The following is a 19014-nucleotide window of genomic DNA, read 5'->3' as shown; positions in this document are numbered from 1 at the left end:
GTTACTGTGTAACGCTGATGAACTGTACTCCATATTCAAAAGGACACATCCTGATATTAAAGTTGGAAGAACATCATTTTTTTCATTAAGGCCCAAACAGTTTGTCACAGTTTCTTCAGCTGGTACGCATACTGTCTGTGTATGCACACACCACCAAAATGCGATACTTATGGCCAACAGCAGTAAGACAGATAAGGACTATAAAGATTTAATGAAGATGATTGTCTGCGACATTGAAAATAAGCAGTGCATGATGAATAGCTGCTCTAATTGTCCTGGCTTGAGAGCACTACAAGATTACTTGACAGATTTATATGCTGCTGAAAGTATAAAAAATTTCACATACCGACAGTGGATATCAACAGACATATCTACAAACACACACTTCCTCAGCTGAAGATTTTGTCCAATTGTTATCCGAAAAAATTCACAAGTTGAAAAAGCACTCCTTTACTGAAGTTCAGGCATTGACTTTAAAAGATCATAAGGCAACGCTGAAGCAGGACGAAGTTGTCTGTTTACTTGACTTCACTGAGAATTACAGCTTCATCCTGCAAGATGAAGCGCAATCATACCACTGGAACAACAATCAATGTTCTCTCCATCCAGCTGTGATTTATTATAAATCCTCCAATTCTGAAGCTCTTGCTCATGTAAGCCATTGCATAATATCTGATGACAAAGATCATGATGTTTCATTTGTATATGAAGTGCAAAACAAAATCTGCAGTTTCATTAAAGAGCAAATCCCATTCATTAAGAAAATTACATACTATTCAGATGGCTGTGCTTCTCAGTATAAAAATTTCAAAAACCTTATGAACCTCCGTTGTCATGAATCAGATTTTGGTCTGTCTGCTAAATGGGTCTTTTTCGCCACCAGCCATGGTAAGTCCCCTGTGATGGGATTGGAGGAACAGTGAAAAGATTAGTAAGAAGAGAAAGCTTGCAGCGGCCTTATAATGATCAAATTAACAACGTAGGGACTCTGTACAATTATTGCAAAGGTCACATAAATGGTATCAAGTTTCATTTTTCTTCAAAATCTGATATTGACAAACTCAGGTTAAAGCTACGCAACAGATTTGAAGCTGGTCAAACAATTCCAGGTACAAGATCATACCACCACTATGAGCACATTGCCCTTGATAAAATTGGATGTAAGTATGTGAGTTGTGATAGCAATTTTGCTGCAACCTACTGTTTTACGAACATGCCTGCTTACCAATCCATCAAAGCAATGGATTTTGTTGCATGTAAATACAATTTCAGCTGGTGGATTGGAATAGTACTTGATCTATCTTTGGATAAAGAAGCAAAAGTGAAATTTATGCATCCAAGTGGCCCATCTGCTTCATTTTATTGGCTGGATGATAATGAAGAAGATGTCTGTCTGATTCCCTCAGATCATATCATTTGCACTGTTGATAGTCCAACAGCATTTGGAAGATGAAGTAGAATGAAATACAAACTGTCAGACAATACCGGTAGTGTTGAAAAAATTTGTTCACAGCTTTGTTAAATGTTGAGACTGAAGGAAATTTTTTGGCTGGTCAACGTATGAGCTATTTTGTTGTTGTTGTATCCTTATCATCTAACCCAGAGATATTGCCAGCGTTATTATAGTTGTGATAAATTCTGAAGCTGCCTGATATCAATGCTGGTGTTTCCTTTTTAAGCACATTTGTGCTTAAAATGTTTGAACGCATGTGCAAGGATTTTTGAAAACAATACAAAAAATATTGAATGGATTTTAGTTGACCTCAAGTAAATACAGTATTTTAATTGATCTCAGTATTGTGCAGATTTTTTAATTTTTAGCAAGACCCCGCAAAATGATTTAACCATTGCACACTTTTTTGACTGTTGCACAGAGGTTGATTTCTTACAGGAAACACTGATCAATGCATATATACTGCATCATTTTTACTGCTATGCAGCCAAATTTCTGACTTGTTTTGTATATAATATATATTGGAATCTTCTTAATGTTCAACTATCATTAAAAGGCTTAATGGGATAGATCTTAATACGCCTATACTTTTTATAAACATATCCATGTTGGAAATTTTTCAGACTTTGTTTATATTGTGTGGAATCATCCAATTTTGATTAGTTGGGTTTTACACCCTTGCTCTTGCTATATACCCCCTTTCAGAGGATACAATGGCACCTAATTGAATGATTCCAGCACTTTTTGAATAGGAAATCTTCCAAGGATTTGATGCATTATAAATCCAAGGATCCCTCCTGTACATTTTCAATTATGTATTATATTTGATCGTATTCACCTGTTTTATTCTTACATGACTTTGGATGAAAATTTCATGAATTCATTAATACGGCATATATATGTATTTTAAACATTAACTTCAAATTTTCATTTAATGATATAGCCTAGCCTATTTAGAAAGCTAAGTCACAATTTCATTACAATTTAGGCTATGCTACAATTCGGGCAGCTAAAGAATAGGCTATGTAAGACAATGCACTCTAAACCGGCAATGCAAATAATTTTAGAATAACTGATAACTTTTTAATCAACCATATGCAAAACTTAAATTTACTAAATTCAAATAATATCATCTTTCAACTACTAAAAATGATTTTTAATTTTTTCATTAAGTATCATAGCGGCTTGGAATATGTGCACAAAGTGAGACACCCCAAACAGCAAAAATCTCCATGAAGGCAACTATTTAGAATGTTTTAACCCAGTTTTTTGGATTCAGCACCCTCAAAAATGGGGAAATAGCATTTTACTTCATTGATTTACTGTAAGGGGGAAGCTGTAGAAGCTCAAATTCGCTGAAGCGTGACGCAATTTGGACCTAGTGGCGGGAAATTTCAAAATGCAATATCTCCAAAACCGCTCTAGCTAGGATGCTCAAATGTGGAGAAAAAGATTTTTTTAGCTATTGGAATCAGTGTACCAAGTTTTGTAAAATTCAGAGAACGTGGGTTGACAAATTGGAAAAAATCGTTGATTAAGGATGGACTGACCCAAGGAAACATATCAATCAAAGGTTTAATCTAAAATAGACTCAAGTGTCAATAGGTGGGCTTCCACTGATTTGGTTCATTGCGTGAAATTTCCTTAATTTTAAAACAACTCAACAACATTAGAAACCTTATAGCATTTTTAACTGACTGGACGAGGTGAAACACATAAAAACTAAATAACAATAAATTCAACATTTTCAAATTCAGGAATTTGTGCAACAATTTCCCAAACATTCCTTTCTGGATCATAAACCTCCACAGCATCTGATCCTCCTCCAGCGACATATATTTTCCCATTTAATACAAAAGCTCCATGATACATTCTTGCATGATTCATCTCCGCAACATTGCACCAAGTTTGGTTCCGTGGATTAAACAGTTCGACTGATTTGAATTTTTTGTGGTTGTATCCTCCTATTGCGTATATTTGATCATTGAGAACAACACCTGCTAGACCATACCTTGCAACTTTCATTGAAGGAACAATATTCCAACCACCTTGGCGAGGATCGTGATGTTCAACTGAGTTTAATGGACCACCATTGTTGAAACCACCAATTGCGTATATTCCTCCACTGGTAGAAACCAAGGCAAAGTCAGAACGTCCTTCCCTCATGTCATCAATACTGTTCCATTTGTTCTGGTCAATGTTGTAGCATTCTCCACATCGAAGACCACTTAATCCATACAAACCACCACACGTGTAAATGCAATCATTGAAAACAGCAGAAGCACTACTTTCTCTCTTTACATTTGTAGAAGCTAATTCCTTCCAACCTGATGCCTGGTCGTCCAAGTCTAACCTTTCCATTGCGTTGGTATTCTCTCCACTTATGTTATAAACTTTCCTTTTGTGACTCACAACTGATCCACAACCGTGATTAAACGATGTGTTTGGCAGATTACTTGTTTCTTTCTTTATGATGTCATATTTCCACATTTGATTTCCAGCAAAAGCAATCAAATATTTTTCTTCTTTTTGTTGGGAAACAATAGCTTGATTTTTTTGTTGCAATCGAAAAACTGTATATCGAAAACACATTGCCATGCAGTCTAATGACGTTTTTATCAATTCTTCTTGGTTGACAACATTTTGTAAGAAATCTCCAGATAAATTTTCAAGTTTCAATGAACTGAAAAGCTCAGTCAAGTGTTGCTTACGTGCATCGACGTCATGTTTGATCCATTCAATCATTCCATGGAAAACAATTTCCTCAGACGTCACTTGTTTATCTTCTATTTCAAATATTTCTTTGATGTCTTCAAATTTCAATTCGTTGAATTGTTTTTCCTTGATTAGACTTTCAAAGTTGTTTGCAATCACAAAATCTGCTTCTTCTACAAGTTTGTCAAGATTATACAACTTTGAGTACGACCGAATTTGTACACAGTTTGTTGCATCAATTTCCTCAAGTAAAAACTCCACACAAAAATCCTTCAGATGAGGAATCTCCATGTAATTAGCTGCTTCTATTAAGTTGTACACATTCTCACTTGTGATTGTGATGTCACAAGTGTAAATGAAGTTTAAAACAGCTCCAAGTGTTTCTTCAGTCACTCCTTGGACATTTCCTTTTCTTTCATACTTTTCCCGCATTTCTATTGAAAACATTTTTGAGAAAAATGTTGAGAACACTCCAAGGATACATTTGTGTCCAGCGAAGTCATTAGATCCAGCAGTTAAAGTGACATCACAATAGTTTTTCGTTTTGATTCTGTCATTGTTTAACATTGACAGAATTTCTAAAGCGTGATTACTTGTATAGTTTTTAGACTTCATTGCAGTTTCAATGTTGACTAAACGTATTCCTGCAAAAACATAAATAACATCGAATTACTCATGAACACAACAAAAGAAGTTTCATGGAATGTGTTGATTTCTCTGCGTCGTTGATGAACAAACAAAATACTAAGGGAAAGTTTTACTTGAGGTCACAACAAATGGCTTGCCAAGAAACAAATGCGACTACTACCTGTCTAGCTCATAAATGGCATCACACAGAAGACTGAACACCAACATCACAGTGACAAGTTTGTGTTTAAAAAAACACACCCTTGTGGATTGCTTTGTCATTACATTTGGAACGGCCCCTCTAACCTAACCCAAAACAATACTTGGAGTTAAATATAAGTAGCTATGTAGAATCAATGCATATAAACGTAAAAAGTAAATTAAACAAACAAGATAAATCTATTTTGTAAATCCTTCGCTCAGACGTCTTTGTCATAATTAAAGAGTTATTAAAAAAAAGAAACTTTAGTGCCACTCGCTTTAAAAATATTTCTTCCATTTACTGCTGGCTGGTCTAAAATAGATATTGATAAATAAACCACAATACAATGCACTACGACAAACAACTGTGACCAAGATGACATTGTGAAAATTATATAATAAACTGTCAGAGCAACAAATCACGTGCATTGTAGGTCTCTTCATGCCGCTCAATATTTGAAGAAGCAACTTTATTGCTAAAATTAAAGCATCATCCATCAAAACAAGGAATCAGTAAGATTCAAATTGAAAGCGTAGATGCAAATCGTTAAACAGTTTAAACTTTTCACGAAAGTTGTCACTATTTTTGTAGTCCCCATCAGCAGACTATCGGATGGAAGATGTCAACCATGGAAATATAAGGCAAATATAGATGATGGGATGGAAGACAGTCTTCCATCATATCAAGACACAGGCTACAAAATTTGTAAAATCACTTGAGTAAAAGTTTCTGCTTGATTGCGTTTCTTAAACTGAAATAATTTGATTGTTTGTTCGTATTGAACCAGTGCGATTGTTACCCGGACGGTTGTTCGAGAACGAGAAGTCGACAACATTCACACTTTGTGAGTAGCATAATTTCACTTTAGTTCAGACATTTAAACCCTTAGAAGGTTGGGCTCTTGGAGTCTTGCTCAGTTTGGGGGGGGGGGGGGGCTGTCGATTCTTCTTATGCTTTAGGAGTGATATCTCTGTTATTTTTTAAGGCATGGTTTCAAAATTTGGGATTCACTTTGTAAAATTATTCACGCTGAGCATATCCGAAAATTAAAACTATGTGAATTTTAGAACTGCTCATATACGTTGAAATGTTGAGGTGTCTTATGACTTTTGGATTATTTTGCGATTGCGTGAGTTTACACATTATTTTTGGGTAAAGTAATGAAGAACATGCATTGCAATGTTGTAATTAAATTTTTTTACATAATCTCAATTTGAATCTATATTTTTCATGCACAATAATATAATAATGCAAAATAACATATAAATAGAATATGAAATATTTCAGAGGATGTGCTGAGAAATGCCTTATATCTCTCAATTTATAACCTTTATTCGCTTAAAATTTCAGTTCAATAGAGGTGAATAAAAGTTAGGAAAAGTCAAGAAATCTCGTAGTTGCAGCCTCAGTGGTTTTAGAGATACAACTGTTGATACAAAAAAGTTGAATTGACAGTCCCTCCCCAACCTTCAAAGGGTTAAACGCGCAACATCGCTCTTGAATAATAACTGTATATATGAACACTTAAACAATCAAGCAATCCTAAAAACAATAAGATCACGTGGCAGAAGTCAGAGCCCTTAGAAAAGAAAAAAAAGCGTTAACTGTGATGACAAGATCACGTGATGATCTGGTGAGCTTCCAATAAAGGAACAAAGTTTTGTGATTAAACGTTCAACATAAAATTAGCCATGACTCGGCTGAGAAAATTAATGAAACAAAGAATTGCTGTTTCCATTTCGTTGTTTTCTCAATTAAAATGTCAGCCAGAAATATTAGAACAACATTTTGTGGCATAAGCGCAGAAATCATAAAAAATTGAGAATAAAAGAAATGTCCGAGATGAAATGGAAGAAAATTTTAAAATAGAAAACTACTGAACTACTACTACTAGTAATGTTATACAAATACTCATAAATATATACAAAAGTTATAGAAACACATCAAATGAAATAAATGTTTAATCTAAAATAAACTCAATTGCCAAATTGCCATTATGATGAAACAAATAAAACTAAATAACAATAAATCGAACGTTTCTGAATTCTGAATTCAACATCCCAAACATCCCTTTCTGGATCATAAACCTCCACAGCATCTGATCCTCCTCCAGTGACGTATATTTTCCCATTTGACACACAAGCTCCATGATGAGATCTTGCACAATTCATCTCAGCAACATTGCACCAGGTTTGATTTCCTGGATCAAACCGTTCGACTGATTTGAGTTTTCCATTCTCGTTGTTTGCACCTCCTATTGCGTATAATTGATCATTGAGCACAACACCTGCTAGACCATACCTTGCAACTTTCATTGAAGGAACAATATTCCAACCACCTTGGCGAGGATCGTGATGTTCAACTGAGTTTAATGAACCATTGCCATAACCAACACTTGCATATATTCCTCCGCTGGTAGAAACCAAGGCAAAATAGGAACGTCCTCTATTCATGTCATCAATCCTGTTCCATTTGTTCTCATCAATGTTATAACATTCTCCAGATCGTAAACCTCTCCATCCACCACAATTGCAAATGCGATCATCGAAAACAGCAGAAGCACTACTTTCTCTCTTTACATTTCTAGAAGCTAATTCCTTCCAACCTGACGCCTGGTCGTCCAAGTCAAATCTTTCCACTGCATTGGTATTTGTTCCACTTATGATGTAAACTTTCCTTTTGTGACTCACACCTGATCCACACCTGTGATCACACATTGAGTTTGTCAGATGACTTGTTTCTTTCTTTATGATGTCATATTTCCACATTTGATTTGGAGCAAAAGCAAAAAAATATTTTTCTGCTTTCTGTTGCGAAACAATAGCTTGATTGTTTTGTTGCAATCGAAAAACTGTTGATTGAAAACACATTGTCATGCAGTCTAATGACGTTTTTATCTATTCTTCTTGACTGACAACATTTTGTAAGTAATCTCCAGATAAATTTTCTAGTTTCAATAAACTGAAAAGCTTAATCAATTGTTGCTTATGTGCATTGACGTCATGTTTGATCCATTCAATCATTCCATGGAAAACAATTTCCTCAGATGTCACTTGTTTATCTTCCATTTCAAGAATTTCTTTAATGTCTTCAAAATTCATTTCGTTGAATTGTTTTTCCTTGATTAGACTTTCAAAATTGTTTGCAATCACAAAATCTGCTTTTTCTACAACTTTGTCAAGATTATACAACTTTGAGTATGACCGAACATGTAGACAGTTTATTGCATCAATTTCCTCAAGTAAAAACTCCTCACAGAATTCCTTCAGATGAGGAATTCCCATGTAATTAGCTGCTTCTGTTAAGTTGTACACATTCTCACTTGTGATTGTGATGTCACAAGTGTAAATGAAGTTTAAAACAGCTTCAAGTGTTTCTTCAGTCACTCCTTGGACATTTCCTTTTCTTTCATACTTTTCTCGCATTTCTACAGAAAACATTTTCGAGAAAAATGTTGAGAACACTCCAAGGATACATTTGTGTCCAGCGAAGTCGTTAGATCCAGCAGTTAAAGTGACGTCACAATAGTTTTTCATTTTGATTCTGTCATTGTTCAACATTGACAAAATTTCTAAAGTGTGATTACTTTTATAGTTTTTAGACTTCATTGCAACTTCAATGTTAACTAAATGTATTCCTGCAAAAACATAAATGACATGGAGTTAGACGAGCTGATTTTTTTTACGGTCAGTGACCGATTTTTTAGCAAAATGTCCGAAAAAAATATAGTCAATTTGGTCAAAATGTCCGAAAAAATAGATTGCTTTGCTGACTTTTAATGCAGAGAATGCAATCGTAGAACTTGGATTCAAATTGCTTTCTCGGTTGCAAACTCTAACAAGAAATCGCTTGCGTTGTTCAACTGCACAGATAAACTTATGCGTTTAAGGTTAAATGCTGCATCATACAAAATATTCAATTATGACGTGGCATACGCGCACTGGCACAGTAAGGCGAAGCCAGCACGCTACAACGTGAGTGGTGAAATTATTGAAGAGTTAATTTACTTTGTAATGGCGAACCATAAGAGCGTAACGTTTTTTTTTTATTTGGTCATTCTTACTTGTTTTTATTCCTTTCCGTTGTACTGTTCAGTTCAATTGTTTTTATTTCTGACCATCATATCAAAACAATACACGTCAACATAGCAAAGGTCGAGAAAAGGGTAGAAGCGACAAAACGCAAACGTTAAAACGTGCTTGTGACCGAAGTAAGTTATTGAGTTGAAAGAAATTTGGCACGGTCGCAACACCTTCAGAAAAATTTAAGATATAAAGGGAAAATAAAAAAAAGAAAATGTTACAAAAAATAAAAATAAACAACATGTATTTAGGCTATAGCTTTATTAACCCAAATAGCTTTAGCTGATATATTTAAGATTTGTATGGACAATTGCTATGAAGATCGGCGATGGTGCGTTATCAAGAGTGCTGATGGTCATGAGGGGAACACGTCTTGATGCGTTTAGCTCATAGCAAGGCAGGCAAAGAAAACCCCACAAAAAAAATCCTACCATGGGCAAAGCCATTTCAAGCGCAACACACCAGCCTTGCACAACTCACAAAATAGATAGGCTGTGACTTGACAATAAAAGATGTCTGCGGCCGGGTGTTGCAAGGTTGAGTTTCGCTGATGAACGTTAAAGAAACGTTTGTCTGTTCTAACTTTTCTCAGATAAAACACGACAACGTTTCTCAGCGAAACTTAATGTTGTAGCTAGTCAGGAAGTGCAAATTTTGGTTTGTATCAGCTACTTGCAAGGAAATATTTTCATCAGAAAAAATGACCGAAATAAATTAAAAAATGCCCGAATTTTTTCAAGTCATTTTGGACAAATGACCGAAAAGTCTCAGCGAAAAAAAAAAACAGTAGACGAGTTACTCATGAACACAACAAAAGTAGTTTCAAATGCAATGTGTTGATTTCTCTGTGTCTTTGATGAACAAACAAAATACTAAGAGAAAGCTTTACTTGAGGTCACAACAAATGCCAAGAAACAAATGCGATTACTACCTGTCTAGCTCATGATTGGCATCACACAAAAACGCAATAAAAGTGTTGAAGACTAAACACCAACATTGCAGTGAAAAGTTTGCGTAAAAGGAAACACATCCGCTGTGCATTGCTTTGTCATTAAATTTGGCCCCTCTAACGTAAACCAAACTTAACACAAAAAAAATCTTGGCGGTTGAAGATAATCGCTATGTAGAATCAATGCATATAACTGTAAAAAATTAATTAAACAAACAACATATTATGAATCTATTTTGTAAATCCTTTACTCAGACGGTTCGTCATATAGAGTTATTCTAGAAAGAAGTTTTAGTGCCACTCGCTTTAAAAATATTTCTTCCAGATTTATTGTTGGTTGGTCAAAAATAGATATTGATAAAAAAACCACAATACAATGCACTACGTCAAACAACTGTGACCAAGATGACATTGTGAAAATTATTTAATAAACTGTTATAGCAAGAAATCATGTGCATTGCAGGTCTCTTCATGCCGCTCAATGTTTGAAGAAGCAACTTTATTGCTCAAATTAAAGCATCATCCATCAAAACAAGGAACTGGCAAGATTCAAATTGAAAGCGTAGATGCAAATCGTTAAAGTTCCCACTTTTCGCAAAATTTGTCACTATTTTTGTAGTCCCCATCAGCAGACTATGCGAATTCTACAGGGAATCTAATATGAGGATGAATAAAAACATCAATCAATGAAGGAGGGTGAAAATGCGATTACGGTACGTCGAAGTGGATCGGACCACCATCGGAAACGGATCACCGGATTAAAACTTGGCTACAATACTAATGGTAATGTTATACAAATACTTCAGGGTCAGTCCATCCTTAATCAACGATTTTTTTCCAATTTGTCAACCCACGTTCTCCGAATTTTACGAAACTTGGTACACTGATTCCAATAGCTAAAAAAATTATTTTCTCCACATTTGAGCATCCTAGCTCGAGCGGTTTTGGAGATATCGCATTTTGAAATTTCCCCCACTTGGTCCAAATTGCGTCATGCTTCAGCGAATTTGAGCTTCTACAGCTTCCCCCTTACAGTAAATCGATGAAGTAAAATGCTATTTCCCCATTTTTGAGGGTGCTGAATCCAAAAAACTGGGTTAGAACATTCGAAATAGTTGCCTTCATGGAGATTTTTGCTGTTTGAGGTGTCTCACTTTGTGCACATATTCCGAGCCGCTATGATACTTTATGAAAAAATGAAAAGTCATTTTTGGTAGTTGAAAGATGATATTATTTGAATTTAGTGAATTTAAGTTTTGCATATGGCTGAGTAAAAAGTTATCAGTAATTCGAAAACAAAGTGTCATATGTTCTACATTATGCATACAGGTGAAATTAAGCAATTATTCTATCTATCAGTACTCAGTAGCCTATACTCTGTGTTTAATTTAGTAATGGATAATATCCCTTGTTCAATTGGTGTGCACTTGAATGAAAATGATGAATGTCATAAACAAACTCAAATTCGCCAGAAAGGCTTTCTCTCATTTGAAGAAATTGGTAAAGAACAACTGCAAATCTTACAAATGCGTGCTGAACTGGATGACGACATTGTCTTGCAACATGGGAACATATGCTTTCATCATGAAAAGATTTTATTGCACAACTATGGGGTTCATTTTTCAAAATGTTGTGACATATTTAACACACATTCAAGACTTCGGTCTCATAAAAAGCCATAGGGGTCTCATGAAATCAATCTTGCCCACGCTTTATTTCTGAAAAATAAACACCTAAAAGATATTCCTGGACAAAAACTTTGTAGGAAATGCTGGACTCTTCTCATAGAAGATATGACAAATGATGATTCATCCAGCACATCCTCGATAAGAGAAAAGTTATCTCAGATCTCATCATCTGAAAGTGAACTAGAAACAGAGCTCCATGAAAAATTGAAAGATATGGATTCATTAAAGAGAACCAATACAGTTTTAGATGCAATCGGCACATCTCCCATTACATTAAAATCTAAAAATCAAAAACTTTCTTACAGTACCGAGAAGCTTGGAAAAGTTACAAAACAATTGAATGAGACATTTGCACAAGCAGTTGGTGTATTGGCAGTGGATATTCAAAGTACTTCGCAGGATGAAACGATTGAAGATCATAAAATAAATGCAGTCAAAGCAAAAGATTTGGATCTCATAATGGATGAATTGAAAAATAAGCTTTACAATGCTGACCGTGATGACAAGTATTCTATTTTAACTTTAAAACCAAATTCTTGGACACAATAAGAAAGCACAACAATTCTTTAATGTGTTAGATTATTTTGTGAGGCAAGCCATGATGCTGAAGGAAAAAAAAGGGGGTTGGGCAAACCTGCCACTGTAGGGAAAAAATACCAACTTTCAGAAGAAACCAAACAAATCATTTGTGAGTTTTATCTTGATGATGATCAATTGATCATTCCTTTTCACGAATCATGCCAGGTCAAAAAGATAAAGTGAGTGTGAAAAGGAATGTGCATGAACAGAAGAGGTTGTTACTGTGTAACGTTGATGAACTGTACTCCATATTCAAAAGGACACATCCTGATATTAAAGTTGGAAGAGCATCATTTTTTTCATTAAGGCCCAAACAGTGTGTCACAGTTTCTTCAGCTGGTACGCATACTGTCTGTGTATGCACACACCACCAAAATGCGATACTTATGGCCAACAGCAGTAAGACAGATAAAGACTATAAAGATTTAATGAAGATGATTGTCTGCGACATTGAAAATAAGCAGTGCATGATGAATAGCTGCTCTAATTGTCCTGGTTTGAGAGTACTACAAGATTACTTGACAGATTTATATGCCGCTGAAAGTATAAAAAATTTCACATACCGACAGTGGATATCAACAGACAAATGCATGCTACAAACACACACTTCCTAAGCTGAAGATTTTGTCCAGTTGTTATCCGAAAAAATTCACAAGTTGAAAAAGCACTCCTTCACTGCTAAAGTTCAGGCATTGACTTTAAAAGATCATAAGGCAACGCTGAAGCAGGACAAAGTTATCTGTTTATTTGACTTCGCTGAGAATTACAGCTTCATCCTGCAAGATGAAGCGCAATCATACCACGATCAATGTTCTCTCCATCCAGCTGTGATTTATTATAAATCTTCCAATTCTGAAGCTCTTGGTCAATGGTCATGTAAGCCATTGCATAATATCTGATGACAAAGATCATGATGTTTCATTTGTATATGAAGTGCAAAACAAAATCTGCAGTTTCATTAAAGAGCAAATCCCATTCATTAAGAAAATTACATATTATTCAGATGGCTGTGCTTCTCAGTATAAAAATTTCAAAAACCCTTATGAACCTCTGTTGTCATGAATCAGATTTTGGTCTGTCTGCTAAATGGGTCTTTTTCGCCACCAGCCATGGTAAGTCCCCCTGTGATGGGAATGGAGGAACAGTGAAAAGATTAGTAAGAAGAGAAAGCTTGCAGCGGCCTTATAATGATAAAATTAACAAAGTGGGGACTCTGTACAATTATTGCAAAGGTCACATAAATGGTATCAAGTTTCATTTTTCTTCAAAATCTGATATTGACAAACTCAGTAAGCTACGCAGCAGAATTGAAGCTGGTCAAACAATTCCAGGTACAAGATCATACCACCACTATGAGCCCATTGCCCTTGATAAAATTGGATGTAAGTATGTGAGTTGTGATAGCAATTTTGCTGCAACCTACTGTTTTACGAACATGCCTGCTTACCAACTCATCAAAGCAATGGATTTTGTTGCATGTAAATACGATTTCAGCTGGTGGGTTGGAATAGTATTTGATATTTCTTTGGATAAAGAAGTAAAAGTGAAATTTATGCATCCAAGTGGCCCATCTGCTTCATTTTATTGGCCGAATGATAATGAAGAAGATGTCTGTCTGATTCCCTCAGATCATTTGCATTGTTGATAGTCCAACAGCATTGGGAAGCGGAAGTAGAATCAAATACAAACTGTCAGACAATAGTGTTGAAAAAATTTGTTCACAGCTTTGTTAAATGTTGAGACTGAAGGAAATTTTCTGGTTGGTCAACGTATGAGCTATTTTGTTGTTGTTGCAACCTTATCATCTAACCTAGAAATATTGCCAGCGTTATGATAGTTGTGATAAATTCTGAAGCTGCCTGATATCAATGCTGGTGTTTCCTGTTTAAGCACATTTTCGCTTAAAATGTTTGAACGCATGTGCGAGGATTTTTGAAAACTATACGAAAAATATTGAATGGATTTTAGTTGACCTCTTGAAAGTAAATACAGTATTTTAATTGATCTCAGTATTGTGCAGATTCTTTTAATTTTTAGCAAGACCCCGCAAAATGATTTAACCATTGCACACTTTTTTGACTGTTGCACAGAGGTTGATTTCTTAGAGAAAACACTGATCAATGCATATATACTGCATAATTTTTACTGCTATGCAGTCAAATTTCTGACTTGTTTTGTATATAATATATATTGGAATCTTCTTAATGTTCGACTACCATTAAAAGGCTTAATGGGATAGTGCTAAATGACCTGACCTATATCCTTGTGATAAAGCCTATCTTAATATGCCTATACTTTTTATAAACATATCCATGTTGGAAGTTTTTCAGACTTTGTTTACTTTGTGGAATCATCCAATTTTGATTAGTTGGGTTTTACACCCTTGCTCTTGCTATATACCCCCTTTCAGAGGATACAATGACACCTAATTGAATGATACCAGCACATTTTGAATAGGAAATCTTCCAAGGATTTGATGCATTATAAATCCAAGGATCCCTCCTATACATTTTCAATTATGTATTATATTTGATCGTATTCACCTGTTTTATTCTTACATGACTTTGGATAAAAATTTCATGAATTCATTAATACGGCATATATATGTATGTATTTTAAACATTAACTTCAAATTTTCATTTAATGATATAGCCTAGCCCAGTGGTTCCCAACCTTTTTGTTTTGGCGACCCCCTTTAAAACTTTTTGTAGACACAGCGACCCCCACTTAAATTCTTTCCTAAATGCAAGTATACTATTAGCAAATAATAGGCTACCGGTACAACAAAAGGCAACACTAAAAATGTTTTTCTTGCATGTATTGACAAATCAATGCGATGGTTGACCTTGTAGGTCTGCAGCTAACCGTGAAATTCGAGGTTGCGTGCTAGACAGAGCCAGTTTCATGTCGTCTTCTACATCTATTCTATTTCTTTCCTTCGTTTTCATATGCAGAAGAGCTGAAAAATCACTCTCACTTAGATACGTCGCAGTGAAGGGCAGTAATAGGCCTACTTGAAAAGCCAGCTTAAAAATCTGTGGGTATGAATCATACATTTCACACCAAAATTGTATTCTGACACGAGATACATCTCAGTTCCCCGTTTTGTCGCTTTTTTGAAATATTGAGCCAAGTGTCCACGATAGTCTTTTATCAAGTCTTGGGTAACACGAACCACTTCAAACTGTTCTTCAACCATGTTGATCCTTCAACCATCCATCATACCATTCCGTCTTCTCTCTCAGCCGCTTTATTTTCCCAATCGTAGCAAAATGCCGGTCACATGGCAGAAAACTGTGACCCCTTATTGGCAGATTATGATCAATAGCATCAAAATCTCCGTTTTTTACCAGTGCATGAAAAAGCTGCACTGCAGTGTGGTTATGGTTTTGGACCCTGCAACCGTCAGAATAAACGTTTACCTTCTTAAATTCAGGTAAAACTTTGTTTTGAAGATAATGAAGAATGGCCGAAGTCCTGGACTTGGGCCATTCTCCTAATCATACAAATTTATTTGCCTTCGATAACAAGTTTCAAAGCGTGGATTTGGATCTTTCTTTTGCTCATAAGGTAGCGCTAGGCGTTAGTATTACGATGGTGGGTATAACTCATTTTGCCAAAAATGTGGACTTGGGCCCTTCTCATTTTCAGGTATTACTCTCTAAATGTAAAATTATGCAGCACATTATGGTATTTATGGAAGAGTAAAGAAAGTAATATGCAGGTAAGTTTACAAGAGTGGTAACCGGAAAGGCAAGTTATAGGCTACCAGGACATGTTACAACCATGGTGACCTCTAGTGACAGGGAACGACACCATGCAAGGTTTGATGCTACTGAAGGTCGTTTGATGATTTGATCGACAGACATTTGGTCGACAGGACGCTTAGTCGACAGACATTTGGTCGACAGACATTCGGTCGACAGAACGATTTATTTTAGGGTTAGAGTTAAGTTTAGTTAACTAACCCTAAAATGAATCGTTCTGTCGACCTAACGTCCTGTCGACCAAATGACCGGGTACCGCTACTGAAGACCTACTTGATGTATCTGTGTTTACAACAATCTCTAGGGTAATTGTCAGGCATTCAAAGAGTTATAGCACAGTTTCAGGTTGTTAGAGATTGATTTTCGGCAGGCAAGTGCTTTTGCAGTTTACTGCAAAATATTGAAAAGGTTTCAATTTCAGTGATGGCTTTCGGGAGATTGTTCCACACCTTTCTTTGCCTACCTTGCTTTGAATGATGAGCTAAGGGAGCGTTCAAATATTACGTAATGCTGTTTTTCCGAATTTTTGACCCCCCTTCCCCATGTGACGCCAACGTAACGTTTTTGTCAACCCCCTCCCCTCCCCCACGTGACGCTTTTCCATTACAAAGTCCGTTTTGCCAGTTTATATCAAAATTATGACGTGGAAACACGTGCTGATAAAATATCTTGGTTTGTATGCACCTAAAGCTTACGTTTAAGACATGAAATTTTAGCTATATTCTTTTTTTGGATTAAAACGTTATGTACCTACCGAAAACGTTTAGTAACCCACCGTTCAAAATGTTTCGATCCAAACCTTTCATTGTTTGGTTATGTATTGAAAGAAACATCACAAAAGCGCAAAAGAAACCACTAGGAAAGCTAAGCATCTTCGAATGGGGTCATCGATGCTTCAAAAATGTTTCTATATATTGGAGTATTAGCCTACTCTCGCTTGTGTGGTTCGAACTTGATGCATAATTGTCTTCTTCAGACTCGCACGTATGAATGTCTTCTACCTGTTGAGAGGTTTGTGTCAAAGTCATTTGGTTCTTTAATGAACATAATGTAACAGCCATAGGCAATGGCGTATGCAGGATTTTCTGAAGGGGGGGGGGTGGCATTGACAGTAGCGTAGCCAGGAATTTTGAAAGGGGTGGGGGTTTTGATGACCGATGGGCTTAGCTCAACGGCGTTTTCGCCTAAGACGACACCCAGCGGCGGGGGGTCTGGGGCCTCTCCCAGAAAATTTTGAAAAATTACTTTGAATTTGGTGCATTCTGAGAGCATTTTCAACAAAAATGTGGGTATAAATATTCCTGTAAAATGGTGCTGTCAGGTTGCATTGCCAGAAGTGGGCAGTAGCGCGCTACTTTTGTAGCGGCGCTACTTTTTTGGTAAAAGTAGCGGTAGCGGCGCTACTTTTTAGTTGGAGTAGCGGCGCTATTTTTGTTCCAAAGTAGCGGTAGCGGGAGAGACGCTACTGTTTTTCAGTTGCACTCCCGCTACCCGCTACTTTTTAATTTAAATTGAAAAAAATGCTTGTTTTTTTTTTAATACTGGCGTGGTCAAGCAGCCATATAATCGGCTTGGTTGCAAAGTTTCCGTCTTTTCAAGCTGACGTCAACTTCTTTGGCGAATATCTCCGTGTGATGAAGCCTATCTGCCAGGCTTTAGACATTCTCCAGAGCGAGTCCAAGGCATATTACGGAGTCTTGCTTCCAACCATCACAATTTGCGGGAAGAAGTTGACCGAGATCAGAGATCTTGTGACCTGTGAGGAGTTTAAAGTGAAAGTCCTTGAAGCGGTGAAGAAACGATTCAACAAGTGCTTTAACAACATGAAATGCGTTATGGCATCATGTCTTCATCCCTCTTTCAACACGTCGTGGCTACAATTTCTGCACTACGTTTCCATGGATGATGCTGACGCACTGCGAGAAAAAGTAAAGACAGATGTAATTCGACTGTTGCGGGAGACATCAAGCCAGGTTGATTCCGAGAAGAGTGACACCAACACCAGTCATGAATCCGACTCTCCGAGGATGTATTTTTTGGAGTGTTTGCGCCATCCCGTGAAACGTCGGTACAGAAGGAAGTAACAATTGTGGACGCCTTTTTTTCGGACAAGAGCAAGTCCTTGAGCATTTCGAATACTGAGTTAAAACATCTGTTCATTAAATACAACACTCCCATTCCTTCCAGTGCTGCGGTAGAGAGACTTTTCTTTGTTGGAAAAGATGTGCTTAAGCGAAAGCGGGCAGGACTTAATGACTCTCACTTTGAAATGGTTGTGTTTTTGAAAGATGCGTAACAATAAATTTCCCTTAGAATGTGTTTTCTATAACGACGTTAAAATGACAGCGTAAACGAATGATAACATTCGTTTTCAAGGTATTTTAGACAAAAGTAGCGGAAAAAGTAGCGGTAGCGCGCGCTACTTCGGCCTGAGTAGCGGTAGCGGGTAGCGCGCTACTTTTGTAAATTGGTAGCGGGTAGCCGTAGCGCGCGCTACTTTGGCCTAAGTAGCGGTAGCGCGCTACTTTAAAAGTAGCGGGTGCCCACCTCTGTGCATTGCAAAAGGATAAGATCATGTTTTCTTCAGCATTTTTCGGAAATAAAGCTAAGTCTCTATGTTTTCTTGTTGCTAATTCCTGGTTGAGATGTTTGGTATCGGCAAAACTCGCTCTTGCAGTTTTGTTTAGAATTAGGCAAGTTTTTTTAAACTGAAAGCATCATTCCCTCTCAATATCGTGAAGTCACACGCGTGCCAAAGGGGGGGTTGTAACCCCAAACCCCCCCTGGCTACGCCACTAGCCATTGATCCCAGTATGGTTTAGTTTAGCCTTAATCCATTGCTTTCTCACTATAATTAATAGGCTTACAGAACACTATGCTACATTGGCATACCTGGGGTGGGCTATGTATTTCGTATTGGCTTAGTCTATAGAACAACATTGTTAATTGCTT

At 36.5% G+C, this 19014-nt stretch overlaps 1 protein-coding gene across 1 annotated transcript; it reads right to left on the bottom strand.

Moving 5' to 3' along the window:
* Window positions 1-3124: 3124 nt before the first annotated feature.
* Window positions 3125-8533, bottom strand: LOC145783580 (uncharacterized). The gene is made up of 3 exons (XM_082595477.1): window positions 7913-8533; window positions 7033-7804; window positions 3125-4812 (listed from the first exon to the last, which is right to left on the bottom strand). The coding sequence occupies exons 1-3, from the start codon at window positions 8531-8533 to the stop codon at window positions 3176-3178; spliced, it is 3030 nt and encodes a 1009-aa protein (XP_082451603.1). The 3' UTR covers window positions 3125-3175.
* Window positions 8534-19014: the final 10481 nt, after the last annotated feature.

Source organism: Aplidium turbinatum, chromosome 14, assembly GCF_918807975.1.
Source record: "Aplidium turbinatum chromosome 14, kaAplTurb1.1, whole genome shotgun sequence".
NCBI classification, from domain to species: Eukaryota; Metazoa; Chordata; class Ascidiacea; order Aplousobranchia; family Polyclinidae; genus Aplidium; species Aplidium turbinatum.
Note: the sequence above shows the minus strand (reverse complement) of the source record. Positions and strands in the feature narration are given on the sequence as shown.

Coding starts and splice junctions, on each gene's coding strand:
- LOC145783580 (XM_082595477.1), bottom strand. CDS start 8,533: ATGAAAAACTATTGTGACGTCACTTTAACTGCTGGATCTAACGACTTC. Junction 7,805..7,912: donor GAGATTACTTACAAAATGTT/GTCAGTCAAGAA, acceptor GTTTCGCAACAG/AAAGCAGAAAAATATTTTTT. Junction 4,813..7,032: donor TGAATTCAGAATTCAGAAAC/GTTCGATTTATT, acceptor ATGTTTTTGCAG/GAATACGTTTAGTCAACATT.